The sequence below is a fragment of the Mollisia scopiformis genome (assembly GCF_001500285.1).
Source record: "Mollisia scopiformis unplaced genomic scaffold LY89scaffold_9, whole genome shotgun sequence".
Taxonomy (NCBI): Eukaryota; Fungi; Ascomycota; class Leotiomycetes; order Helotiales; family Mollisiaceae; genus Mollisia; species Mollisia scopiformis.
Genome location: NW_017263589.1, coordinates 811,658 through 836,326, shown reverse-complemented (window position 1 = coordinate 836,326; position 24,669 = coordinate 811,658). Strand labels below are relative to the sequence as shown.

General features: G+C 47.3%; 15 protein-coding genes across 15 annotated transcripts; 10 read left to right on the top strand and 5 right to left on the bottom strand.

The window, feature by feature from the left end:
* Nucleotides 1–74: 74 nt before the first annotated feature.
* LY89DRAFT_706423 (glutathione S-transferase) lies at nucleotides 75–1,278 on the top strand. Its single transcript, XM_018217525.1, has 8 exons — nucleotides 75–183; nucleotides 239–326; nucleotides 376–447; nucleotides 499–671; nucleotides 716–776; nucleotides 826–972; nucleotides 1,022–1,116; nucleotides 1,166–1,278. The coding sequence occupies exons 1-8, from the start codon at nucleotides 130–132 to the stop codon at nucleotides 1,211–1,213; spliced, it is 738 nt and encodes a 245-aa protein (XP_018073126.1). The 5' UTR covers nucleotides 75–129; the 3' UTR covers nucleotides 1,214–1,278.
* A 1,221-nt stretch (nucleotides 1,279–2,499) lies between these two features.
* On the top strand, nucleotides 2,500–3,487 carry LY89DRAFT_732316 (SET domain-containing protein; the record flags this gene model as incomplete). The annotated part of the gene is made up of 3 exons (XM_018219669.1): nucleotides 2,500–2,586; nucleotides 2,642–3,147; nucleotides 3,205–3,487. 3 exons carry the CDS (start codon nucleotides 2,500–2,502, stop codon nucleotides 3,485–3,487), a joined length of 876 nt encoding a protein of 291 aa, XP_018073125.1.
* A 583-nt stretch (nucleotides 3,488–4,070) lies between these two features.
* LY89DRAFT_780774 (uncharacterized protein) lies at nucleotides 4,071–4,874 on the top strand (the record flags this gene model as incomplete). The annotated part of the gene is made up of 1 exon (XM_018222415.1): nucleotides 4,071–4,874. One exon carries the CDS (start codon nucleotides 4,071–4,073, stop codon nucleotides 4,872–4,874), a length of 804 nt encoding a protein of 267 aa, XP_018073124.1.
* Nucleotides 4,875–5,130: 256 nt separating this feature from the next.
* On the top strand, nucleotides 5,131–5,793 carry LY89DRAFT_732314 (uncharacterized protein; the record flags this gene model as incomplete). Its single annotated transcript, XM_018219668.1, has 1 exon — nucleotides 5,131–5,793. The coding sequence occupies one exon, from the start codon at nucleotides 5,131–5,133 to the stop codon at nucleotides 5,791–5,793; it is 663 nt and encodes a 220-aa protein (XP_018073123.1).
* A 384-nt stretch (nucleotides 5,794–6,177) lies between these two features.
* LY89DRAFT_557121 (uncharacterized protein) lies at nucleotides 6,178–6,411 on the bottom strand (the record flags this gene model as incomplete). Its single annotated transcript, XM_018208390.1, has 1 exon — nucleotides 6,178–6,411. A coding segment is annotated over one exon (234 nt), but the record flags the coding sequence as incomplete, so codon positions are not given.
* Nucleotides 6,412–6,695: 284 nt separating this feature from the next.
* Nucleotides 6,696–7,323, top strand: LY89DRAFT_683648 (UPF0057-domain-containing protein). Its single transcript, XM_018214738.1, has 3 exons — nucleotides 6,696–6,872; nucleotides 6,925–7,054; nucleotides 7,107–7,323. Exons 1-3 carry the CDS (start codon nucleotides 6,855–6,857, stop codon nucleotides 7,151–7,153), a joined length of 195 nt encoding a protein of 64 aa, XP_018073121.1. The 5' UTR covers nucleotides 6,696–6,854; the 3' UTR covers nucleotides 7,154–7,323.
* On the bottom strand, nucleotides 6,882–7,894 carry LY89DRAFT_504491 (uncharacterized protein). Its single transcript, XM_018207996.1, has 2 exons — nucleotides 7,762–7,894; nucleotides 6,882–7,701 (listed from the first exon to the last, which is right to left on the bottom strand). Exon 2 carries the CDS (start codon nucleotides 7,684–7,686, stop codon nucleotides 7,381–7,383), a length of 306 nt encoding a protein of 101 aa, XP_018073120.1. The 5' UTR covers nucleotides 7,687–7,701; nucleotides 7,762–7,894; the 3' UTR covers nucleotides 6,882–7,380.
* A 469-nt stretch (nucleotides 7,895–8,363) lies between these two features.
* LY89DRAFT_696240 (elongation factor G, mitochondrial) lies at nucleotides 8,364–10,964 on the bottom strand (the record flags this gene model as incomplete). Its single annotated transcript, XM_018216816.1, has 4 exons — nucleotides 8,364–8,418; nucleotides 8,469–10,507; nucleotides 10,562–10,673; nucleotides 10,783–10,964. 4 exons carry the CDS (start codon nucleotides 10,962–10,964, stop codon nucleotides 8,364–8,366), a joined length of 2,388 nt encoding a protein of 795 aa, XP_018073119.1.
* A 264-nt stretch (nucleotides 10,965–11,228) lies between these two features.
* LY89DRAFT_706421 (uncharacterized protein) lies at nucleotides 11,229–13,086 on the top strand (the record flags this gene model as incomplete). Its single annotated transcript, XM_018217524.1, has 3 exons — nucleotides 11,229–11,307; nucleotides 11,595–12,250; nucleotides 12,348–13,086. The coding sequence occupies 3 exons, from the start codon at nucleotides 11,229–11,231 to the stop codon at nucleotides 12,954–12,956; spliced, it is 1,344 nt and encodes a 447-aa protein (XP_018073118.1). The 3' UTR covers nucleotides 12,957–13,086.
* Nucleotides 13,087–13,578: 492 nt separating this feature from the next.
* Nucleotides 13,579–14,344, top strand: LY89DRAFT_504380 (uncharacterized protein). Its single transcript, XM_018207995.1, has 2 exons — nucleotides 13,579–13,725; nucleotides 13,780–14,344. Exon 2 carries the CDS (start codon nucleotides 13,791–13,793, stop codon nucleotides 14,205–14,207), a length of 417 nt encoding a protein of 138 aa, XP_018073117.1. The 5' UTR covers nucleotides 13,579–13,725; nucleotides 13,780–13,790; the 3' UTR covers nucleotides 14,208–14,344.
* Nucleotides 14,345–14,480: 136 nt separating this feature from the next.
* On the top strand, nucleotides 14,481–16,277 carry LY89DRAFT_696238 (alpha/beta-hydrolase; the record flags this gene model as incomplete). The annotated part of the gene is made up of 4 exons (XM_018216815.1): nucleotides 14,481–14,652; nucleotides 14,703–14,918; nucleotides 14,972–15,331; nucleotides 15,379–16,277. The coding sequence occupies 4 exons, from the start codon at nucleotides 14,481–14,483 to the stop codon at nucleotides 16,275–16,277; spliced, it is 1,647 nt and encodes a 548-aa protein (XP_018073116.1).
* A 519-nt stretch (nucleotides 16,278–16,796) lies between these two features.
* Nucleotides 16,797–17,916, top strand: LY89DRAFT_780766 (NAD(P)-binding protein). The gene is made up of 3 exons (XM_018222414.1): nucleotides 16,797–17,138; nucleotides 17,192–17,476; nucleotides 17,528–17,916. The coding sequence occupies exons 1-3, from the start codon at nucleotides 16,974–16,976 to the stop codon at nucleotides 17,819–17,821; spliced, it is 744 nt and encodes a 247-aa protein (XP_018073115.1). The 5' UTR covers nucleotides 16,797–16,973; the 3' UTR covers nucleotides 17,822–17,916.
* A 308-nt stretch (nucleotides 17,917–18,224) lies between these two features.
* On the bottom strand, nucleotides 18,225–20,288 carry LY89DRAFT_732306 (uncharacterized protein; the record flags this gene model as incomplete). Its single annotated transcript, XM_018219667.1, has 4 exons — nucleotides 18,225–18,752; nucleotides 18,878–20,049; nucleotides 20,084–20,217; nucleotides 20,278–20,288. The coding sequence occupies 4 exons, from the start codon at nucleotides 20,286–20,288 to the stop codon at nucleotides 18,225–18,227; spliced, it is 1,845 nt and encodes a 614-aa protein (XP_018073114.1).
* Nucleotides 20,289–20,952: 664 nt separating this feature from the next.
* Nucleotides 20,953–22,688, top strand: LY89DRAFT_582210 (uncharacterized protein; the record flags this gene model as incomplete). Its single annotated transcript, XM_018209152.1, has 2 exons — nucleotides 20,953–22,384; nucleotides 22,432–22,688. 2 exons carry the CDS (start codon nucleotides 20,953–20,955, stop codon nucleotides 22,686–22,688), a joined length of 1,689 nt encoding a protein of 562 aa, XP_018073113.1.
* Nucleotides 22,689–22,781: 93 nt separating this feature from the next.
* Nucleotides 22,782–24,616, bottom strand: LY89DRAFT_613847 (uncharacterized protein). The gene is made up of 3 exons (XM_018210672.1): nucleotides 23,791–24,616; nucleotides 23,467–23,743; nucleotides 22,782–23,416 (listed from the first exon to the last, which is right to left on the bottom strand). The coding sequence occupies exons 1-3, from the start codon at nucleotides 24,504–24,506 to the stop codon at nucleotides 23,051–23,053; spliced, it is 1,359 nt and encodes a 452-aa protein (XP_018073112.1). The 5' UTR covers nucleotides 24,507–24,616; the 3' UTR covers nucleotides 22,782–23,050.
* Nucleotides 24,617–24,669: the final 53 nt, after the last annotated feature.

The following is a 24,669-nucleotide window of genomic DNA, read 5'->3' as shown; positions in this document are numbered from 1 at the left end:
GCTTGTGGCTGGCTAATGACGTCCATGACTGCTACTCGGTCAAGAGTCTCAATATATCCTTCACTGAAGCATATGTTGGGATCTAAACCGGCCAATAGTCGAGGACTTGTAAGTACGTCTTTAAGGAGGATGTCTTCTCAATTCTATCACAAGGATACTCCGATGGAGGTCAAGGATGCCAAGGTCCGCACGCATATCTTCTTACCATCCTTTGCGGTGCCGATTAATAAATATCCAGGGCTTGCATCTCCTTACAACTTCAACTCCAAATGGCAAGAAAGTTCAAATCATGCTTGAGGAATTGAAGGAAACTTACGGGACTGAATGTGTGTACAAAAGGTTCTGGGACATTGTGAGAAGCTGATTCTTTTTCAGATACCCACACTCTCATCTCTATCCCAAACAACACACAGAAAGAAGATTGGTTCCTCCGTCTGAACCCAAATGGTGCGTATAGCCTATTGCTTAAAATTATAGTTACGATCTAAGAAAAAACAGGAAGAATTCCAATCCTTGTTGATAATACAAAATCTCCACCATTTCCAGTCATGGAAACTTCAGCCGTAATGCTGTACCTTCTCAAAGAGTTTGATCAGAAGGATACATTTGGATTCAAAGATGAGCTTGAGAGGAACCAGTGTCTTCAGTGGTTATTCTTTTGGCATGGCAGTGTAAGTGCCCTTCCACCAGCCTGGACAATGTTCTGATGTGACAGGGTCAACCAATTGAAGGTCAGCTAAACTGGTTTGGAAAACTTGCTTCCCAAAAGGATCAATGTAAGTTCACTTCACATCCACTGTCTTACGCAACTAAGGGTTATCATAGTTGCTATTGATCGTTTCAAGAAAGAAACGCTGCGCATCTTCGGAGTCCTCGAGCTTCAGTTGTCTGGAAAATATACTGATGAAGAAAGGGATTATCTCTCTGGTCGTGGGCGAGGAAAATATTCAGTAGCGGATATTGCGGCATGGCGTACGTATCCTGAATTGCCTTCATTCATTGCCTCTCTGACGTTTCAAAGCTTGGGTCTCAGGATACAACTTCTCGGGACAAATCAGTGAGGATGACATGAAGGAGTTTCCACATCTACTAATGTGGATAGAAAGGATTGGAGAGGTGAAGTCATATGATAACCCCGCATGAATTCTGTGCTAACACGCTATAGCGTTCCGCAGTCAAGAAAGGGATTGCCAAGTCCTGGGAAAATTGGTAAAAACAGGGCAAACAAACAACCAGTGTTGAAGGCCACTGATCTCACCTGATTTTGTGACTCAAGACAGATGCGTGATAGATCAAGATAGAACAACGACAATAGTGCTATTCTTCTATTCAGAGACAATTCTGTAAAGAGAGCACGTTTTGAGGATCCTGTTTGAGCAAGGAGGTGTTTGACACGTGACCAGACTACTGCTGCCAGTTGCCAAAAGCCAAAATTTTGATATTTAAGCTTCTTTCTGCGAATCCTCCTTCCAAAACAACACCTTCTCTGCCAACAAACTTTGTTGGTGATGGCAAACCTCTTTGAGCCCGGCGGCTCCTTCTATAGCGGTCGCGCTGGACGACGGGGCTGTGTTTGCCTGCGTGCTTGGATCGTTCTTGCCTCTCGTTCCCTCTTTGTTTCCTCTTGCTGTCAATTTTCAATCGATTGTCAATCTTCCAATCTGTCGCCACTTCTCTTTCCTCTCCCCATATCAGAACGCACATCTCCGGAGCCACTCTTTATCTTTCCTTTAGCAGCATCGCCTGGGAATTGGAATCGGCGTGGTCGACTGGCGAGAATTCTTTTTTGGTGAGTACCCATCTCCTTCAACCATCTCGTCCTGCACAACTTTATCATCTGCCCGTCATTACCAAAAGATTCCCTTGCACGCTTTGAACTTCAGTTTCGTTCACGAGAATAGATTCACAAACCACCTTGTCGAAGACTCAACCACACGATATCTTCTTGACCTGGCAGGCGTTGCATTTCACATTTCCAACATCCTTCGGAATCAGCGTTCGAGATCCAATTGCTGGCCATAAAGAGCCTTCCACAATTTTTTGTCGGACGACATTCAATTTGCCGTTGTCAAAGACTCAACTCCACTTGTCGAAGATTCAAAACATCGATATCTTTCCGACATTGTCACTACTGCACACCTTCACTCGAATATTTCTATCTCCAGTTTCTACAACACAAGCGTGCACGGCCATCATTCATCTCCTTAGTGTCATCTGCATAGCCGAGATATCGTCCGATTTTCAGGAAAGCTCAACTCTACAATATCTTTTTAGCTTCGCTTAAGTTACTATCTCGGCACGAAACCTCTCCTATTAGTACAGGCGAAGTTCGGTTAGGGGGGACACTCTTGCTTGCATATTCACGTCAACTTATCGCTTTGGCCACTTCAAATCGGATACAGACATTCTGATTTGCGGATCATCAGTCTTCTTCACCTTGAGAGCACTCGGGCATCAAACATCATCACGAATCCATATCACTAACACACATATTTCAGAATGATTGCAAACTTCATGATGCCTTCGATATCTTTGGCGTCGGACTTCGAGGAGTGGATGGCAGGGTGTGCGCTCTCATTCGGTGGCGTAAGTACCTCTAGTATTATATGGGCATCAGACGACATGCTAATGTTGAATACAGAAGAGACATAGTGGGGAGCCAATTCCGAACAGGGAATTCCTACCAGGGAATGCATGGAAGTTATTCGAGCAAGAGCCTCGACCAACCCCAGCTCCTGAGAGTCCAATCAGCCTCCGCCAGCCATTCATCAACCAATTAACCCCTCCAAAGGGCGACTTCTCATCTGGCTCTTCCACTCCAAGCGGCTCTCCACGAGCACGAAGCTCTTCTGGTTCCTCCTACAATTCTCAATATCCTATACCACCAGCCAAGGCCGACCCTCTCTTCGTTACTGAGTTCTTCGAAGTCTGCAAATCTCCCAAAGGTGGATATGGAGCGTTTGCAACCAAGGATATTGAAGTGGGGACGGTGATTATGTCCGAGGAGCCAGCATTCCGTGCAACATTCGGAGAGGTATTCTACATGTATGAAGGCTTGACGACGGAACAAAGAGTGGAGTATAGATCTCTTCATGGGTGGTCAGCATTAGCGCACAATAGAATTCTGTCGATCTTCAAGACCAATCGGTGAGTTACCGGTTCCCCTAGTTCGAGGAGATTTCTGGGCTCATTGTTGCAATTTAGTTTCGAACTTTCAGGAACCAGATGTGGAATCTTTCTCAAGTCTTCTCGATTCAACCATGCCTGCCATCCGCATGCTACCTGTACTTACAAATGGAATGAAGAGCTCGGTCAGATGGTGTTCACATCTATCAATCCAATGAAGGCGGGAGACGAGATCACTATTCAATACTGCGCAAATCCTGCAAAACTCTACGATAACTACGGGTTCTACTGTGATTGCCCTTCGTGCCCTGATCCAACAAAGACCGCAGCTCAAGACCGCAAGCGTCGACTAGGCTGGTGAATACTTCTCAGGACTACAGAAAGCTCCGACCCAAGACGTTGATCGACAGCTCGGTGACTGCAGAGCAGCGATTTGATATCTTTCCTTGAGGATACCAACCTCGGTTTTCTTAGCACATACACCACACACACATGACACACTTCGATTACTCTTACTCTACTATACGAATTTCTCGATTCACACAAACGCCGATAGCCTCGATCCGATCCTTCTACAAACACCTTATGAAGTTGTTCTCAGCGACTATCGCCTAATTTTGACATTTTCTAACTAATCACAGCGTCTCAACTTAATCTTTTACGACACCCGATGGAGGAGAGAGTTGGCGAGATAACTCCTCGAGGCACCATCTGAGCGGAACTTCTCTGACTGCACTGGACTACTTTAGCGATTCTTTCTTAATGCGATGAAATTTGCTTCGGTGATTATTTTTGGGTGTTTTTTCTTGAATATTAATAGGTTGCGTGCCTCACTTGACTAGAAGTCTCTGAATCAACGTGAAATTCTTGTGAATAAAGTCTTTGCTAGCCATTCCCATGCGCATCATCCATCAAAATCTTTTTCTTATTGTGTAACGGTAATTATGGCACCTCAACTAGAACCCATTCTACCACCGATGGGCTGCATCTTTTCTCGCCACGACGTGAATACAGACCATGAGCCAGACCAAAGATCCGGACAAGGATTTCAGAATGCTCCACCACCTCACTTCCAAGAAGCCATGCAGCAGCCGCAATACCGGGAAATCACATTTCGAGACTTGCAAGAGGGTCAAATCCAAGTACTAAGACCCAAGCGTCAAGCATCTATGTCACCAATTTTATCAACAAGAGAGTTGGGTCGAGAAGTAGAAGTAACAAGACAACAAAGAAGAACAAGAGCATTAGATCAACGACCTAGATCACCGCATCAACCACAATACTGCACTAACTGCGCACACTGCATTAACACACGGCGCTTCAACATAACTCCACCCCGCTGTCCCTACACCGGCGACGACATTAGATCCGAGCGCCAGATTGAGAGGGAGTATCGTCGCAGACATTCTGGGAAGGCTATTGAGGCAGCTGATGTCATTTATCGGAGAGCGGAGGTTAGGAGAGCGCTTCGGGACGAGATTAGGAGCGACGTGCATGGTGAAAGCAAGGAAGAGATGCCGGATGTGATTGAGGGCGGATTTAGTAGGAGGGGAGGTACGGGTGGGGTGAGAGAGATGACGAGGGAGGAGAGGAAGAGGGTGAAAAAGTGGATTGAGGGATGTAGGTGGGCGGGTTGCGCGGGGTTTGGGGACGGGGAGTGGGAGACGACTGAGAGTGAGGGCAGCACTCAATGTGATGCTTCTATTCCTGTTGTGTATGTCGAAATCGAGAGGGAGCGGAGACGGTAGTATTGAGACGCTGTATGAATATTGTGGTAGAGTAAATGACTGGGAAACTGTCCAGACTCTTTGTCGAAAAAAAAAATTGAAACAATTTTCAAGTACAATTCCATCGAAGTCTGTGATTCATCCCGAGATTCCTCTAGAATCAACTCCGGTCAAAGACTCATGTCTCAACAATCTTTGGATCTATATAATCAGCTCCCCATTACACAGAACAAACTTATGACAAGATCCGAACAACACCAGACAACAAATTCACACCATGTCTTTCATGTCAGACACCCCTCTTCCTTTGAGACCGACGCCCAGAAGACCATGTCCTCGGTGTCCGCATCGCCTTTCTGATTTAGCGTCGCATGTGGAGCCTGCTGAACTTTCGGCAGAGGAAGAGGTTAAGACGATAGAGGGTCATGCTACTTCGGAGAGTGAAGAGATACCGGCAACCACCAGCGAATTTGAGACATGGAGAGACTTGTTAGAAGAGCTGAAGGGGAAACGGGTCCCTGCCTGCGATGATGATCAGAATAACGGCAAACAACCAGCAACGGACGAGGCTCAGACCGATCCACCAATCTACAACGAGCGAAAGAAAGACATTCTCGTTGACATGAGTCTGGAGCATCTCGACGAGAAAGCTGAAGCCGCGGACAAAGATTCTTCAGGTGTTGCCGCCATAAAGAATAAAGATGTCCCCATCAGAAAAGGCATCTTGATCAGAGCAAGGACAAAATCTGATGGTCTGCAGAAGAAGAAGAGCGTCCGGTTTCACAAAGGATGTAAGGGAGATGACTCCTTCGAGGACGAGAGCAGAGGTTGGAGTCCTGTTCCTTGTGAGTACCATGTCGAAATGGATAAAGAGCCGGAGGGGAATGAGGAAGGTGAGAGGAAGCCCGTAGAGGAAGAAGAGGAAGAGAACAAAGCTTGAGATGAGATGAAGGGTAGTGTAAGATATTGTGCGTATTACCAACATTGGATCTCTTTAATGTGCGTCTGAAACGGGAAACTTTTGTTTGTAAGATGAGAGAGAATAGACGCAGGACTTCCAAGCAAGGAATCAACTTGAATATCATTACTTGTCTACACGTTTCACTTGAACATGCGAAAAATCCTCATCTCTCTCAAACCTTTTCCCACCGTCCTCTCCCTCATCATCCTCAAAATCAGAACCAAAATCAAACTCCTCATCCCCAATCTCCCCATCCCTCACCCCCTCAACAACCCCCGCCTTCCCCTTCACCCCAGGCAAATCCTTCTCACTCTTGTAGAGCCTCTCCTTCCACGCCGGCCGCCTATGCTCCCTCGACTTGAATCCCGTCTTATTCTCATCCTTCGCCTTCCCCTTAATCTTCGCACTCACATACTCGTGCTTGTTCTTCCACGTCCCGCCATATCGATAATCCCTGTGATCAGCGTCCCCGTCGGGCGTGCCGCCGCTGACGGACCGCCAGCATTTGCCGGGGCACACGAAGTGCCATTGCCGCGTGGCGTCGATTTGGCAGCGGATCAGGACGTTGCGCGGTTGCTGGCAGAGGGTGCAGGGTTTGCTGTGTGGTGAGGAGGTTGATCCGGTGGTTGTTACCGGTGTGGCTGAGGAAGGTTTCTCTGGCTGTGGCTGTGGCTGTGGCTGTGGCTGTGAATCTTCTCCAAGTTCAATAATTGATTCATTCATCATCAGAAGAGGGAGGCAACGTAAGTGAGGTGACTCAAACGAGGAATCACGTTGATAGTTCTCGCTTGAAATGCCAAGAGGAGATTAGATCGTGATTAGATCAAGGCATGGTCTAATTTAAGGTACCCCTGATTCACTACGTCATCGTTTGGCGATGGCTTTCTTGAACGCACTTATTGCTTGCCAAGGTTTTTTTATTTTCTGTTTCTTATTTAATAAATCCTCCAATACCTCATATTGATCCAAACTGTCTGGAATTTTGAAAGCACACTTCCGTCAAGTAAAAGAAAGATCAGATCACCTCGAAATCATACAAAATGGCAGCTTCAAGCTCAGTAAGTTATAACAATGGCGTGCAATGCGAGCCAGAATTAATGCAAGACACAGGCAGACGTCTTCGCATACCTCGTCGCTATCTTCATTCCTCCCTTGGCTGTGTTCCTCAAGACTGGATGTAATGCCGATTTCCTCATCAACATCTGCTTGACCATCCTCGGTTGGATTCCAGGTGTTATTCGTGAGTCTATGTTTCTAGACCAAAAGAATAAGTTTACCAACAGCATCCGCAGACGCCTGGTGGGTTATCTCGAAGCACGATCCTGCCAAATACACATAAGAGACAGGGAACCATGGAGGAGGATGCACGAAATTGTATGATAGGATAGGATGGAATGGGATGGATGGGAGTTTGTCGTTTGTTTGGGATATACCACATGTACATGTTTGCAGGCACAATCACACCGGAAATTCGTAATGGAATCGAGCACAAATCTTTTCAAAACCTCCTCAATCATATTCAAACCCATCCTTCCCCTCAACTTTCCCGTTCCCAGCACCTCCCTCTCAATTCCCACCAACGACCTGCCCACCAATCGTAACTGGCTTCACATCCGTATAATTCGGGATATCCGCCATAATATTCCCCGCGCTCGCAAAACACTCGTCCGCCGCCTCCTTGCTCTTGAACCACAGGTGACACACGGTCGAGTACCCGGTATCCGGGGCTGCTTTCACGACCTGCCATTTCGTGAGGCCGGTCGGCGTGAATTGCTTCTCGACGGTCGCCATGTGCGAGGTGAGGTAGTAGTTCATGTCGAATTTCTCGGTCGCGGGGTAGAGGAGGGTGACTACTATTTCTTGGGAGGCCATTTTGGCTTTGTTGTTCTATTTCCTCGATGTTAGACTAATTCAACGGTTACGGAATTGGGGAAAGGGATGACTTACTTCTGGAAGAATGGGTGAATGTAACAGAGGTTTCTTTTAGTGCTTGAGAAGGAAAAGCGATTTTAAATGATAGGAGTTGTTCTTCTTCATATACCTATTTCCCCTCACCCAGCGGGGTAGATACGTCAACGAATCGGGTATAATTTTCTCTCGGCGTTAACGTTATGCGACCAGCTTATTACTCCATTTTAGCTGTCCCTGAAGCTGCCGACCTGCGCCGAGGTTACATTTGAAACCGCCTACGGTCCACTACAGCTTGAGTTTCAAATGATTGGAGATATTGGTATGTTGCTCGTAAAAATGTGGCGAATGGAGGGAAGACCGATGGACACTGCGCTATTTGTATGCTTGTTTTTCAGCCATCCTTTTTGTCAGGAGCTCAAAGTGACTTTTGCAGAAGCGGAGTGATATATAATCTTCTAACTGGACGATGGTCCAGCTTCGAGTTGAGATTTCTTGTTGAATATCTATGGTACAGAGGTATGCTACATGGACTCCTATTTTTTACCAATTTACCCATGCCCATTTCCATGCAATATACAATCTATGCACCCAAAATTACAACAAGAAGGTCTGTCTATTAACACAAAAGCAGCTCTAGTCTACTTCTTATTTCTATCCGCTTGGAACTTCTCGTATTTCGCAACAAGCTCTTTTCTATTTCATGTATTAGTAATCGGCGTAGGAAAGAGAAGCGAAAGACTTACTGTAATTGACCCGGCGCAGGACTATAATGACTGAACTCCATCCCGAACTCTCCCTTCCCTTGAGTTGCGGCTCGGAGCTGAGAGCTAAAACCAAACATTGCGTTCAAGCTGCAGTCAGCTTGCAACGTGAAGTCTTCCGGTCCGATCTCGGTATCGTTGATAATCGCATTCCTTTTATTCAGCAATCCGACAATGTTACCCTGGAACTCGTTTGGTGCGGTTATAGTCGTCTTCATAAGCGGTTCGAGGACTTGCGGCTTAGCCTCCTTGAAAGCTTTGCGGAAGGCTTGTTGAGTTGCGTTCTTGAATGCCATTTCGGATGAATCGGTCATGTGGGTAGCTCCGTCGTTGATGACCATAAGAGCTCCCAAGACGGGATGTCCGATAAGTGGTCCTTTCTCGCAAGATGCGAGGAATCCCTTTTCGCAAGCAAACAAGTACTTTTCACTGATAGAACCTCCGGTGACTTCTTCTCTGAACTTGGATTGGGTATAGCCATTTGCGTCCGGTTCAAGAGGTTCCATGTATCCAACAACTCGGGCGAAATCACCAGCACCTCCAGTCTGCTTCTTGAGAGTGTGGTCGAATTTGACTGGTTGAGTGATAGTCTCTCGGTATGCGACTTGAGGCTTTCCAGTCTCGACTTCGACCTTGTATTCTCGACGCATACGTTCGATGTAGATATCAAGATGTAATTCTCCCATTCCCGAGATGATGGTCTCTTGACTTTCTGCGTCAACATGAACTCTGAAAGTGGGATCTTCACGTTGAAACCGGTTCATAGCCTTGCTGAAGTTGTTTCCATCCTTGGCTGTCTTCGGCTTGATAGATAACGAGATGACGGGGTCGGGAACGAACATAGATGTCATGGAGTAAGGCAGTCCACCATCCGTGAAAGTGTCACCGGAAGCACAGTCCACACCAAACACGGCACAGATTTCTCCAGCGCCAATGTCGGCAACGTCTTCCATTTCGTTAGAGTGCATTCGCACAATTCTTGGGATCTTGACTTTCTTGTCTGTCCTAGCATTGAAGACGTTCATTCCCTTCTTGAGTGTACCCTGATAGACTCGGATATAGGTCAATTGACCATAATTGCTTTCCTCAAGCTTGAATGCCAATCCGACGAAGGGTAATGAGTTGTATGAAACAAGCTTGACTGGAGCTTCTTCTCTCCTCTTATCCAAAGCCAAATTTTCGACCTCGGATGGATTTGGTAGGTAGTCGCATACGGCGTCCAACATCGGTTGAACTGACTTGTCCGCTAAAGCGCTTCCCATCATAACAGGTGTGAACTTCAGACTGATCGTAGCTCGTCGAATGGCAGCTTTCATTTGTTCTGGTGTTGGTGTTCTTTCGTCCAAAAAGATCTCAGCAATCTCATCATCGACATCAGCCAAAGTCTCAATAAGAACACCCCTCTTCTCCTCAGCAAACGCCTTGATATCTGCTGGAATTTCGTCCGACTCTCGGATTATTTCGCCCTTTGGCCCATCGTTATATATAGCCTTCATTCGAATGAGATCCACGACACCATTGAAAGTATCTTCAGACCCAATAGGAACTTGTAAAGCCGCAGCAGGAATTCGCAGTTTTTGGTTGATTTGTTCGACAGCCTTCCAAGGATTGGCACCCATTCGATCCATCTTATTCACAAAACTGATTCGAGGAATATTGTATCTCCTCATCTGCCTATCAACCGTAATCGTCTGACTTTGTACACCACTGACGGCGCAGAGAATCATAACTGCTCCGTCCAGGACTCGCAATGCTCGCTCGACCTCGATCGTGAAATCGATATGTCCAGGGGTATCAATCAAATTGATATGGTATGTTTCGTCTTTTCTGTTCTCCTTCTTTACCCAGTCGCAAAAAGTGGCCGCTGATTGAATGGTGATACCCTTTTCTCTTTCCAGCTCCATAGAGTCCATCTTTGCGCCCACGGCATCCTTTCCTCTAACTTCGTGAATGGAATTGATTCGTCCAGTATAGAAAAGAACTCGCTCTGTAGCTGTCGTTTTGCCACTGTCGATATGTGCCTATGTCTACATATCAGTCTCTCTCCACAACATATCGTCTGAGTTCGTCCCTACAGCAATACCGATATTCCGTAACCTTGATAGTCGCCCTCTTTCCGCTGAGTCTAGATTATCGATAATAGCCTCTTGAGTTAATGCGGATGGGTCTGCCGCAGCTTGTTTTAATCTATGAATACCATCATTAGCACTTTGTTCACAGGTCTTCCCTCCTCAACCACCAACAATAAAACCTCTCGACCTTCCATACTCCACAATCAAAGAAAATCAAAACTTACACAGCTTCCGCAGCCCCAGCCCTCAACAACCTCGTCTCAGAAAACCATCTCTTCCCATCCCCTCCTATTCTTCCTCTCCCAGCAACAGGAGTCCTAGAAGCATTTAAGCACAGGAACCTAGGCCTCGACGCACAACTCCGGAACGAGACTGCGGCTCGCACAGCTCCTCTTTGCGCCCTCATGATTGTTGACGCGATTGACACGGTTCGAAAAATAATCGTATCATCGATTTCTCGATGATCTTTTCGCGATGCAACTTTTTTGTGGGTCTCGAGGCTAGGCTGTTTTAAGCTTGGTCCCTTGTCTTCCATCTTCACGGTTTGGCGTTGTGAAATAATTCACATTCTATTGGAGAACCTCCTCACTGATTTCTTATCAAGATACTAGAGCTCCTGACAAGACTTACAGTCGTGTTTCCCGACTCATGTTAGATACCATCTGTCCCAATGTCTTCATGTCAAATTGTCAATACATTGGGCGACACGGGAAGCATCTTGTCTATGAACCATCAGTACCGAGATGTTGGTAATTTGTATAGCCGCTGCAACTTCATGCTTAAGGGGTATTAAACATATCCAACCAACATTTTTCAGTTTGCACACTTCGTCCGATTCCTTTATGCCCCTCTTTTCTGCTCCTTCAAAGTCATTCTTGTTCATTATACTGCTTTCCCGCTTTGAAGTTTTAAGTCACCATGGGCGGAGAAAAAATAAACCAGATGGTACAACTCGAATCGTTGTGCTTCAGAGTTGCTCTTGGAGCTCAATCACAGCCTTCTCTGCCAGAGAAAGCCAAACCGAGTGGTATCATAGCTGATCTATTGATACCGGGTCGTGTTCCACCAATCTCGAAAGCAGCAGTCGTCGTCCATAACGGAGAAATAGAGTGGGCAGGTGTCCAGTCTTCGATTCCCATCAAACACAAAGGACTCGATTTCATCCACGTACCAGTACTCATGCCAGGTCTATGGGATTGTCATGTTCACTACTTCGGCTCCCCGCCCAACGATAGCGGAGGAGGATATGAGCAGATACTAGGCCCGATAGCTCTATTTGGAGCTCGTACAGTTCGTGATCTCGAGAGGACGCTTCTAGCTAGTTTTACATCCGTACGCGAATTAGGTGGCTACGGCGGTGAGATTGCTGCTGGGGTGGAGGAAGGAAATTTCATCGGCCCGCACATTTATTCGAGCATTGCTCCTCTCAGCATCACTGCCGGCCATGGTGACATCCATCGCCTGCCCCTCAGAACTGTCCTCGACGGCTGTGCCCACGGACTCCCTTTTGCCGTAAGTGACGGTGTCCCAGAATGTATCAAAACGGTTCGTCAAATAATTCGCCGTGGTGCAAAGATTATAAAAGTCTGCGTGTCCGGGGGAGTTGTTAGCGTTCTTGACGATCCCGAAGATGCGGAATTTTCTCCAGAAGAATTGAAAGCTATAGTCGAGGAAGCGGGGAGATCTAAACGAGTCGTCGCAGCCCATGCTCACGGCAAAGAAGGCATTTTGAATGCAAGTTTAACTTCTTCCTTCTACGCTGCCTTCTGACAATTAATACAATTGTTAGGCACTCAACGCTGGCGTGAAGACGATCGAGCATGGAAGTTACTTGGACGAGGAATGCATTGCTTTGATGAAAAAGAAGAATGCCATTCTAGTCCCTACCGCATCCATTATCGAAGGCGGCTGGGCGTCGAGGGATTACTTTCCTCCCGAGACATACAAGAAATTCCATCAAATCTACAGTAGCTGGAAGGGAGCATATTCGTTAGCCATTGCAAGCGGCGTGAAAATTGCTCTGGGCACGGATCAAGCCAACAGTCAGGAAGGAACTTTCAACAGCCACGGAAGCAACGGTAAAGAAATCTATTTCGCAGTTCAGGCCGGAATGAGTCCTTTGGCTGCTATCGAAGCCTGCACCGCCACGGCTCCAGAGACTCTTGGAGAGCATATAGCGCCAAAATCGGGGCAGATCCTCGAGGGGTACGATGCCGATCTAATTGCTCTGTCGCAGAACCCGCTCAACGATGTGAGCGTCCTGTCTGATCCCGACAACGTGACTCATGTGTGGAAGATGGGAAACTGTTCAAATCGCCTTAGTTGTTGCGGGAGGGTTCTTCTCTTTGGTTTCCTGTTATCGGTCATCAAGACTCGTGTTCAGAAAGTACCTAGGTAGGTCGTTTCAGGGTCACATATCTCATTCACATGCAACATCTCTTTTTTTCATTCAACAGGATCAAGGTCTGAGACCTTGGGCGCCCAATGGTGGTATAGAAGTACGCCGAAGAGAAACCAGAAATACAGAATTGCTATCGAATAATAGCGTCGACAATATTCATATAAGAGGTTAGGTAGCGACAGGTAAGAGAGGAGAATGGTGAAAATGAAGACAAGTAAGCCGTTCTTACAGTTGCGTTGAGCCTACCCTGAGGTAGGTAACCTAGTCGAAGAAAGGGGTAGCGACGAAGCCACGTGACTCATGTTATATCTTTCACAACCAGCTTCTAAGCCTAGGTATGTCAGGTGGTCTGCAAAAGATGTTGAGGATGCAAGCCTATGTCAGCATCGCTGATTCGTTTCATTATAACCTCATCGTCGTTGGCAGATCGTGGTCTCGTATACATTTGGGGTGGCTCTGAGCATGAGTAGTGCCGTTACCCATTCAGAGAAGTACTGATATGTGCTAGGTATCAGCATCTATCAGCACGCTACTTTCAGCTCCGATTTTACTTCATCAATTGATGAAGAGCCTCATCTGCATTTCCGACGATACTTCTCAAATTTTCAACCCAGAACCCAGACGCATGCGACTCTTCATGGACAAAGCATACAGTGCAAGCCCATTCTACCTGCACGAAACGACCTGGACGTAGCATCTCTAGCGCCTGTTCTTAACAATCAAGAACGAGGATATATCATATTCCTCTCCTGACGTACCTGAACAGGTAGCTGCTTAAGTCCTTCTTCCCGGCTTCAATCTGCTGATATATTTATGACAGACCTCGAGCATATGGATCTAGGATGTAGCCGGCTTTTCCAACTCGCAAACACGAGTGCAGGACAGCAAAACTTCAGCAATATCACGACATCTCCAGGATCAGATCCGGAAGACGAGATGACCCGCTGCACACGAAGTCACATCCGGGCAAAGACTTCGCCGTCACTTCCTGCCTTTTTCAAATATAAGATCAACACAATGCCGGCCTTTGCATCGCCTTGGCAGGCACTTGATAAGCACTCCCCCTGTTTCCCCATAATTCGCCAGCTCGCTTGTGAGCTTTGCCTGAATCCGGTTGGTCGAGCATTGATGTTCGCGGCCGTTCCGTTGCCCTGCCCGTCAAATCGCTCGAAAAACCTTCCCGGCACTTTACAACGCCACTTTTCGAAGATCAACATAACAGCTTCCGCCAGCTCCTTCCCCATCTAGTTGGAGCACCAAGAGCTTTTGTTTCTCTCACTTATCTCAATCAAGTAGGTCCCTGGCTTGGCTTCCTTCAGATCTGCCTGCATCCAATCTATCTGATGACGATGATATGCGGAAACAACTATCCCTAGTGCTTGACTGGTTGAACCCCGCAGGCAAAGCTCCAAGCTCGGTGCCATATAAAAGAGCTATGCCTGTGCATTTCTTATCCGTGTGAAATATTTATATTTCGTTCCGTCTCGACTTTTTGGTTCTGTTCTGCATCTCGTTCTCAAGATGCGTGCTTTCACTTGTCTAAGTCTGCTTTTCGCAGCGTCGCTTTCTGATGCTCTGTCAAACCCCCACGAAAAGGCAGCAAAGTATGCGAAGAGATCTAATAAGCCAGCTTTGACCCGAGATGCACCTCGTACGCGGTCAACGTCGATGTTTCTGACGAACAGCACTGCTAGTAAGTCTGCCATATCTCAATACACAATTCTTTCGCTCATTGGTTTCCAGAATTCGCTGTAAATGGATCTGCCCTTCCCGAGGTAGACTTCAACATTGGAGAATCATATGCCGGAACTCTCTCAATTTCTTCGAATCCGACGGATATCAATGCATTATGGTTTTGGTTCTTCCCGTCAACGAACCCGGCAGCATCGAAAGAGATTACGATATGGCTCAATGGAGGTCCAGGATGCAGTTCTCTTGATGGTCTTTTCCAGGAAAATGGTAAACTTACCTGGGTAATTTGTTGATTCTGATTGCTAACAAATGATTCTTAGGTCCTTTTCTGTGGCAATCGGGCACTTATGCTCCATTCGCGAACCCGTATAGCTGGACGAATCTGACAAATGTTGTTTATATCGATCAGCCAGTCGGCACTGGCCTCTCCTCCACTGGGAATATCACTGTCAATAACGAGCACGACGTGGCGGAACAATTCAAAGGGTTCTGGAAGAACTTCATAACGACGTTCTCGATGCAAGGCTACAAAGTCTATATCACGGGAGAGTCGTACGCAGGACAATATATTCCTTACATTGCAAGCGGTATGCTCGATGAGAATGACACCACTTATTTCAATGTAAAAGGTGTTCAGATCAACGATCCATCAATCAACCACGACGCCGTTATGCTTCAAGGTAAGTTTTCCTTAAAGCGGAAAAGAACCAAAATCTGACAAATATAGCTCCTGTTGTACCTGCTCTTCAATACTTTCAGAGTGTCATTCGCTTGAACGATACTTATATGGCCAACATCACTGCTCGAGCAGACTCTTGTGGCTACACAGACTTCTTCAATAAATGGACGACTTCTTTCCCACCTCCAGGACCCATCCCAGCCGCCCCCAACTCTTCACTACCTGGTTGCGATCTGTATGATGACATCTACAACGCCATTTACTACGTTAATCCATGCTTCAACATCTACCATTTGACCGATTACTGCCCATACCTCTGGGACGAACTCGGATTCCCATCACTGGGAGCTGGACCAAACAACTACTTCAACCGCTCCGACGTCCAAGCCGTAATCCACGCACCGCCCACAAATTACTTCATCTGCGAGAGCCCGCCCAATCTCTTCCCTAACGGCGACCAGAGCGTCCCCTCAGCCTTAGGTCCCCTCCCCTCCGTCATCGAACGCACAAACAACACCATGATCGGCCACGGCCTCCTCGATTTCCTGCTCTTCGCAAACGGGTCCCTAATCACCATCCAGAACATGACATGGAACGGCGCCCAAGGATTCCAAACCGCTCCTTCCGCCACCGACAACTTCTTCGTCCCGTACCATCAATCTCTCGGCTACATCCTGAACGTAGCAAACAGCGCCTTGTCTGGGTTAGCGCCCGTTACCGACACAGCTGGCGCAGGATTCCAGGGAATGTGGCACACGGAGAGAGGATTGACGTTTGTTACTGTCAATTTGGCGGGCCATGAGATTCCGGAGTATACGCCTGGGGCGGCGTATAGACAGTTGGAGTTCTTGCTAGGGCGGATTGATAATTTGGGTGTGCTGGGCGATTATACGACACAGACGGGGAATTTTACGGGTGTGAGTGCGCCGCTGAGGAGGGGGTTGTGAGGAGGGAAAGGGGGTGAAATGAGATAATGTAAAAATTAGACATTTGGAGATGGATACATGGAGAGTATATATCAATCAATTTCTAATATCTAGACTGATAAGAAGCCTTTTCGTCTCCATGTTTACGCTGACAACTAACATTCTACCACCAAGGAATCTTCAGGACATAAAGATACCGGTCATATTACATCAGTATCTCTGAAACAACATATCTTACAATAGACCTACTCCCACTACTTCACAATCACTAAACCGTCCTGTCCCCTTCCCAAGAGAATGGTCACGTGCCACATGCCAATATCAGAAAACCTGCTGTAAAACCCGAGAGAAATGTTCATTCGACAGTGAGCGCCTCTCTGACAGACAGCACGCCTTACTTTGTACGATAGGATATCAAGAAGTAAAGCAGTCATCAACCCTCCTAAAAGCAGTTAGCCGAGCCGCACCTCGCTCTGTCGGCCGACGGGTATCGCTTCTCATTCGTGTGCTACCGTGGAACTCCTACTTCAGCGCTGAGTGTCTTTCAGCTTGCCCAACAATAAGATCATCATTGGACCATTCGATATCTGAATTGGTAAGATTGGTCGAAGGCGTTTTGATCGCAAATAACGGCTGACGGGTGATGGCTGTGTATATAAGAGCAAATATCCATCCAGCATAATCTTCATCAATCAGTCGAAGTATTGACTAGTAATCATGGATCTCAGCCAGCTACCAGATGATTTCTTCGTCACTCTCTCGCAGTTCACGAAAACGACTTATCGTGATGTATACCCCGTAGTCGATCCTACTTCTCCAGCACTTTCTCAGCAGGGAAAAGTGGTTATTATTACTGGAACCAGTCAAGGATTGGGTCGACATGTATGTCCTCCCTCGCAATATATTGTATGCATAACGATCGCTGATAGATCTAGGGATTCGCCCAAGCGTTCGCGAAAGCTGGGGTAAAAGCTCTTGTGCTCGTAGCAAGAAACGCAGATGGACTTGAAGCAGCAGCGCGGGAAGTGAAGGCTGTTAACCCGAAGATACAAGTCCTAACGCAAGCGATGGATATTCGGTCGGAAGATGAAGTCAAGAAGCTGTTCTCTAGGATCGAGTCGGAATTTGGAATGGCAGATGTGCTTGTGAATAATGCGGCGTCTGGAAAGTCTGCTTTGCCAGTGCGGGATGTTGATCCGAATGACTTTTGGTATGATTTTGTATGTAGTCCCGCTCTGACACTGATTCATACCACTGACATGTATCTCTAGGATGTAAATGTCAAAGGAACACTTCTCATGAGCCAAGGATTCCTCAAACTTGTCGGGAAGGAAAAGCCGGCAACCATCATCAATATTTCCAGTGCGGGTGGAATTGCCGTAATTCCTTCGACCTCAAGCTACTCGCTCTCGAAGCTTGTGCAAATCCAGATCCAAAGATTCATTGCAGCAGAAAACCCAAATATCACCGCGATCAGTATGCATCCCGGAACAGTGTTGACGCCTATTACCAAGCCTCAATTTGAGAAATTCTCGAAAGACACTTATGCATTGGCTGGCGACTGAGCCGGCCAAGTTCATGAACGGTAGATATATGGGGGCGAATTGGGCGGTCGACGAGTTGATAGAGAGGAAGGACGAGATAGTGTCGCAAGGCCTGTTGCTCCCTGAACTGCAGGGTAAATTCGGCAAGGCCCAGTTTGAAACATAGATCATATTCGACAGTGGAGGGTTAAATTTGCGTTATCCCAGCCTCAAGAGACTCGATGAAATACGTGCAAATGATCTCAGCAGATCGGAAGCTCGTAGTATGAGCGCCGCAAGTTTTCATATAAGAAATTCCTTAGCGTCCAAGCTGATTGTGCTGATTAGCATCTTTATTCGGGATTATTGAAAGCAGGTAGGACAAAAGAAGGAATAAAAGCGCAGAATTACTACATCTAAATAAGGGCGAAGATGATGTGCTTGCTTACCGTTCCATAGCAATCGCCCATGGGGTATTGCTGCGACCTTTGGCATGGACCTGTTTTTCAAGAATTTCCCGCATCGTCCAGAACTCTTCCATCAGTTGAAGAGAATTCAAAAGAGTGCCAGAGCTTTGTCCATTGGTAGTAGCGTCCAACATAATCGCACGGAAGTCATCCTTTTCGCTCTCAGCAGCCATGCAGCCCGCTACACAATACGGCCATGATACGCGCATCAATAGATGAGCAGGGAGATGTTTGATCTTGTCAAGTACTTTCGGGACACTTAGCCGTACTTTCGGTGTGAGGGGAGAGTTTCCTGAGACAACAATCGCTAAGTATACTAGTGCTGACAATGCATAGATTTCTGTGACCAAGTGACTTTCTTTATAGAACTTCGAGCTTGAGAGGTCTTTCGGGATCGTCTCCAACCCAAGATCTAGACGAGCTTCGATTTCCGATGCTCTTCTGTACAGCATGGGCACGTCCAAGCGGTCCTCAAGCCCTAATTTCCAGTGTTCGAGGTCAGAAGTCTGTCGGATTGTAATCATCGCCCAGTTTTTCACCCCCATGATCCTGTCCAAGCGAATTCTTTCGTCTTCCAAGTACGCTAAATATGGAAAAGGGTTTTCTTCGAGGGGTCTAGCACAATGCTTACACATCGAACAATGTCCGCCCAAACGTACGTAGTTGTGAAGAAATCTAGACCTGCTATCTCGTCTAGAAGGCGGTGTCCTCCAATGTTGTCGCTAGTACTTTCTGGAGGTGTCTTCTCATCAGCTGTTATGGGCGCGGCAGATGCTTCAGAGGAATTTATCAACTCCGTTCCTATAATAGAGAGCAGAGAACCAGCAGCGTTGAGGTGGATTTCCCAATCTCCTTTCCAGCCCTGATACAGCTTAGACTGGCGGAACACCTCGATCGAGCAAAGTTGCATAGTGCAAGCAAGGATCTCGACGCCAATAGCCAAATGCTCGGACCCCGAGACTGTTGGGAGATATTCCAATTGCTTCTGCAACTCGATGAGGGCAAGAGAGTGGTATCGATCCAGGTCTTCGTACAGGTTGTGTTCCTGGTCGATATTGTTCTCGGAACCGAAGCGAATCTGTTGTAATACACTGAATGCCAAAATAGTGTAATACGAAGGTTTGGAGCGTAAGATCAAAGCAAGAAGCCAGCCGCGTCCTCTCTCTGGCCCAGTAGGCTGGTAGAAGTAAAATTGCAGCGGAAAGGATCGTTCCAGATAGCTGATGATCAGGGACAACTCTTCCGCATTTTGTGCCGGATAAGCATTTGCTAAGAAAGTCCGAGGATACTCTTCTCTATCTTGGATAAGCTGATAGGCTTTGGGGTCTGATGAAAGAGCCGAATTGGCTTGTAACAATAACCCTGACGGAAATGAACTTTGTGAGACTTCAGGCCAGAGTTCTGAGAATGGAAGTGCAGTTGCTCTTCCCTCGTTTTGGTCATAGAGCGAACTAGGACCAGCCGCGTCCAGATTGAGCTGTGTCTTGTATGCCTCTGTGAGGTCTACGGTCTCATCTTGTTTGCCCGTTGTGGCTGGGACCACCGGTCGAATCTGTGAGGGACGACTTGCTTTCTTCGAGACTCGGAAGGCTCTCCTTGCTTTGAAGCTGTCACTGACTGCTCGTTGAATCTTGGCAATCTCCCTCTTCTGATCCTCTGTACTACACAGGAAATCTGGTTTCGGACCATAACCATGGCATGTGATATCTCGGAATGAACAAGGACCACAAACAGGACGAGCATCATCGCACTTCTTCTTGCGTAGTCGACAGGTCCAGCACCCAGTTCCACTACGAGAGGTGGCTATCAAAGCGATTAGATTCTCGGGGGCAAATACGCATATCGTCGAATGTGTTCAAGACAGTGAAATGGTAAGCTTCGGCCAAAGTATTGGCGCTTAAAGGGGATTTATTGATGTTTAAGTTGAAAAGGCTTTGTCCGTGGTTTTTGGGCGGCTGGAAGGGAGTAGCGCTGATAGGATTAGTGTGCAGGGAAAAAGACTACCTGGGTGCTCAGCACATTTAAATTGACGTAAGTAACATTCCGACATTTATAATTCAATGGAATCAAAGTGAATTCGAACAACAATGTTCTGCAGTAGCAATTGGGGGTTTGACTCGCCGGGAAGTAAGTTGTTTGTCAAGAAGAAGAAGATTTGTTTGTTTGTTGCAACTGTATTAGATTTAGCCCCACTTCCCAGCGCATCATCACCTCGCACTTAACACGACACCAGACACCTCCGACCACCATTGACTGACGAATTCCTTTCACAACGACGACAACGATTTAACATCTCCAAGAATCTCGGTCGCAATTTGGAGCGGTTATCAGCTCTATCCACGGACCACTAAATTCCCGACTGCTCGTCTCACAGCACAGCCCCGACCGTCCAGATCGCAATCCAGAGACCAACGCGCAACTTCTTCATTCGTCTTCATTCCCTCAGCGCAACCTTTGGTCACCTCGAATACGACTTTCTAGACATATTTCTTCGATAGCCCCGATCATACTGCCGTATCGTGCACAAAATTGCCACGGACAGGGCTGTTCAGCCTTGCAGATCGGATATTGCATTCCATGCATGGCAACAAGGAGGTCAAACAACATCCAAGTTGGAGCGTGCAAGATAAGGGAACAGTCAAAATGCTTATGGAGTCAGTATCCAGGATCGATGAAGGCAGTTGTACTATTGTCTTGCCGCCGATCATGACTACAGCGTCTACACCAGCAACCCCAGGTCCATCAACACCGACGACTGTCCGCACATTGCCCCTGGATCAGTCGAAGCTTGATCACCAGTTTGACGATATAGTGCCTCCAGACAGACCGAAGAGTACCCCATTCCCTTGCCAGGACCTGACGGGCAAGGTGCAATCTCTACAGCTGTCGAGCCATTCAGATAATTCGGATGAAGTCCTCACACCTGTTGCAGACGGAGAAAAGCCCACGAGTACGAATACCTCTCCTCTCACTGGCCTGCCGACAGAGATCCAGGAATCTATCCTCGACTATCTATGTGGCATTCGACTGCCCGCTTCGCCAAGAACAACATCTGCGGGGAAGTCGAAAGTCCTGAGAGGATGGGGAACGGCATTGCGACACTCGAGGCGGCGAGAAGTTTCAGAGCTAGCTCGGGTCAGCAAGCTGTGGAGGAAGCTTGTTCAAGAACGGTTGTATAGACATCTGAAGATCAAGGGAACGACGGATTCTGTCAATGCATCGGCAAAGTGGTTCGAGCTGCATCCACATCTTTGCGAGTTTGTGAGACACATTGAGATCTGGTTCCCGGTCTTTCAGCAAAAGAATCCCGCCTTTGATCGAACTCTGCGAATTCCCTCGACTACACCAGATCGTTCCAGTCTCGTTCAATCGCTCTCGACGCAGTTGCAAGACACAGCAACTCCCATCACGTACCAGGCCCCTTCAAACAACTGCACACTGGAGGAAGTCTTCATGTTTGTCCGATTGACATTCGCCAAGGCTAGCATTTTGACACTGGAAGGTGGTGAACGCAAGAAGCCGCCCATGGTCCAGCACTTCCAGCATCCCGAGCTTCGAGGACTGCCAGTGATTGAGTCTGTCGTAACACTCGTTTGCAAAGGGCAATGGAATCTTATCAGATCGAATGAGGATTTCCAGAATATAGCTACTGCTCTACCAAACTTGAATGAGTGGCATGGATCTTATGCAAAGCCAAAGTCTAAGAGCTATCTATCTATGGCTACTATTCTACCAAAACTTCCAAGACATCTTATACATCTTAACATATGCCTCGAAGCAGACTACCGCCGAGAGATCATCTGTCCTGATTTCTTCAAGAAGGTTGGAACACATGCACACTATTGTGTTGAGATGGCTAAGGCGATCCCGACACTGGAACATTTAGCGTACACCGGCAGAGTCTGCCACGCATTCTTCGAAGAAGCTGCAAAGTTGACCAACGCCCGAGAATCCCGACTTAAGAGTATAGATCTTATTGTGAAGAACTGCTGCCGGCCAACGTTCCTGTGGAACAATGGTTCAGGGATCACGGATATGGCATTCATCATGGCATTCGAGAGCTTGGTTGTTTCAGGTGTCAAGGCACTGGATAAGTTGGTTGCACTCGAGTTCTTGAGGATCCGTTTCATTGATCTAGGTAAGTCTCAGATACAGCCGGTCTCCGTACAATGCTAACAATCATAGACTCCCAAGTGCCATCTCTGAACCCATACTTCCAGCTGTTAAAAAATCAATGCACAGGTTTATGGAGCGAGACGATCATTGATACCCTCGCTAGAACTCGACCTGCAGCCAGCTTTATTGAGAAGCCTGAAAACCTGGATGACGTCGGATTCAAAGACGGCCAACTCCTCACCGCACCGTCGTTCTCGAAGACAAGACCATTGTCGATCAAAGTCTCAAGCTACATCAGCTTATCCGGTGGTATCACGATCACTTGAACATGCCTCATGGTCAACGGGTCGACAGAGAAACCATAAGAGAAATTTTGCTTTCGCAGTACAGCCAGCTAACTGTAGAAGTATCTGGGAGTGGAATTTGAAATTGAAAATTTGCATTTTTCAGCGAAGGAGTTGTTATTCGGCCTTTGCTGGTACTGGAACGGGAGCATAATTGAGCATAATCTGGCGTTCTCTTTCCATTGTGAAAAGTGCATGGGACACTAGGTTGGGCTGGAGCATAATGGAGCGACGATCTTTTTTGCTTGGTCGGGATGGAGGAGATGTGTCCATAGATGTTTTTCCCGTACCTAGTTGGCTTGCATGTAATTTACATGGCTTCCTGGTTCAACCCACCTCACCGTCTATCTGCATATCCCGATGTCCAGCACACTTACCTTCCCTTTTCCTTTCGCTTTGACTTTGACTTCTTTCTTTTTCCTCAACGGACGCTGCTCTGGCTTTGTGATCACAGGTGCAGTCCCGGCCTCGATGTCAGAACATATAATCCCTAGAATCCAAACATTGACGCCAAAGAACAGTAAACTGCTAACCCATAATCCCGGCACGAAGGTACTGTTCCCTAGAAACTCAAGCTGGTACCCTTGCTGCAGCCACAGCGCTTGCGTCAGGATCCAAAGACCAGCTGCGGAGAGACCGAGGTACGGGCGTGAGAGTAGGGTCGAGGTCGGTAGGTAGAAGGGCAGGAAGATTGTGTACCAGAGGAAATACTTTGTAGTATTAGTGAGTTGTGCCTGTTAGGGAGAATAGGAGGTAATACCTGGCTCGTGCACACTTTGTTGAAAGCCACAAAAGCAAAAGTCTGTGCTAGCATGGTGCTAGCTAGGTCTTTCTTGGCGAGGAGAATGGGGAGAGCGACGGCGGAGAGGAATAGTTGGGGGATGAAGGCTAGGGATTCGAGTTTGATGGCGGTCGGGGACGGGTCTGGGATCGAGGATGAGAGGTAGAGGAGCGTGTTGTAGGGGGAGAAGTTGTGGCGATGGTCGATGCGGGTTACGTGGTGGAGGTAGGTGTGTTGGAGGAATGGGTAGTCGTAACTGGGGCTTGTTAGTGCTTGTGTGGAGGGTAGAGAGGGAAGACTTACATGATGTACATGAGTGTGTTGAGGGAGAGGAATGTGAGGAGACTCGAGATTGTCAGGGTTATTCGAGGTCCGTTGATGAAGTTCTTCACCAGGCTGACGAGGTCTGAACCTTCACCCTCTTTCGCTGGCTTGCTTCGTCCCAACTGTTCATCATCTAGCCACCATATGATTGATGGAGCATAAATGAACGGGTAGATCTTGAAATGTACCCCGAATCCAAGCAGGAAGCCAGCAAGAACAATCTTCTTCTGAGTAATTGCCCATAGCAGCGCAACAACAATAACACCCAGCAAGCCCTCAGAACTGCCCCTCGTGCTAATGGTAGCTACCATGGGGTTCAACAACCAAATACTCGCAAACTTCAAGGCCCTCTCCATCGACATCTTATTCGAGCTTCTCAACACCATAATGATCAACCACCCAGCCACGATATCACCAACCGCAAACAAGACCTTGCCAAACGAAAACCACGTGCTTGACCATGTTGTTGGCAACAGCATCCACGCTAAAAGTGGCGTGTAGCGGTAAGTCTCACGGTCATATGGCGAGTGGCCGTGAGCAGTGAAGCGCGCTGCATCGGTGAAGACGTAGTAGTCGATATCTGTGTATTTCATGGGGGAATTGGCATCTTGCCAGAGCCCGTAGAAGAAGAGGCCTATTCTCAACGCGATGGCTGAGGAGAAGACCAGAAAGGGGCTTGAGAAGAATTTCGACATGTTTGCTAAAGAAAAAAACGCATTTGCAATCAAGTGAAGTATGTGGAATCTCGAAAACAAAGTACAATTGATTTGAAGTCTGGTTTGTTTTGGTATCTAGTCATCTGTTGATTCACTCCTTAAAAGTTCGGAGTCGGCTATTAGATTGTGGCCGGTATTTAAA

Bases quoted from the DNA above. Each gene is read 5' to 3' on its own strand.
- LY89DRAFT_706423 (XM_018217525.1), top strand. From the start codon at position 130: ATGTCTTCTCAATTCTATCACAAGGATACTCCGATGGAGGTCAAGGAT. The intron at 448-498 runs GTGCGTATAGCC...AAGAAAAAACAG, and splicing joins CCTCCGTCTGAACCCAAATG to GAAGAATTCCAATCCTTGTT. The intron at 973-1,021 runs GTACGTATCCTG...GACGTTTCAAAG, and splicing joins AGCGGATATTGCGGCATGGC to CTTGGGTCTCAGGATACAAC.
- LY89DRAFT_683648 (XM_018214738.1), top strand. The intron at 7,055-7,106 runs GTGAGTCTATGT...CAGCATCCGCAG, and splicing joins TTGGATTCCAGGTGTTATTC to ACGCCTGGTGGGTTATCTCG.
- LY89DRAFT_504491 (XM_018207996.1), bottom strand. From the start codon at position 7,686: ATGGCCTCCCAAGAAATAGTAGTCACCCTCCTCTACCCCGCGACCGAG.
- LY89DRAFT_504380 (XM_018207995.1), top strand. From the start codon at position 13,791: ATGGATCTAGGATGTAGCCGGCTTTTCCAACTCGCAAACACGAGTGCA.
- LY89DRAFT_780766 (XM_018222414.1), top strand. From the start codon at position 16,974: ATGGATCTCAGCCAGCTACCAGATGATTTCTTCGTCACTCTCTCGCAG. The intron at 17,139-17,191 runs GTATGTCCTCCC...TGATAGATCTAG, and splicing joins GTCAAGGATTGGGTCGACAT to GGATTCGCCCAAGCGTTCGC. The intron at 17,477-17,527 runs GTATGTAGTCCC...ATGTATCTCTAG, and splicing joins ATGACTTTTGGTATGATTTT to GATGTAAATGTCAAAGGAAC.
- LY89DRAFT_613847 (XM_018210672.1), bottom strand. From the start codon at position 24,506: ATGTCGAAATTCTTCTCAAGCCCCTTTCTGGTCTTCTCCTCAGCCATC. The intron at 23,744-23,790 runs GTAAGTCTTCCC...AACAAGCCCCAG, and splicing joins AACACACTCATGTACATCAT to TTACGACTACCCATTCCTCC. The intron at 23,417-23,466 runs GTATTACCTCCT...AATACTACAAAG, and splicing joins ACAAAGTGTGCACGAGCCAG to TATTTCCTCTGGTACACAAT.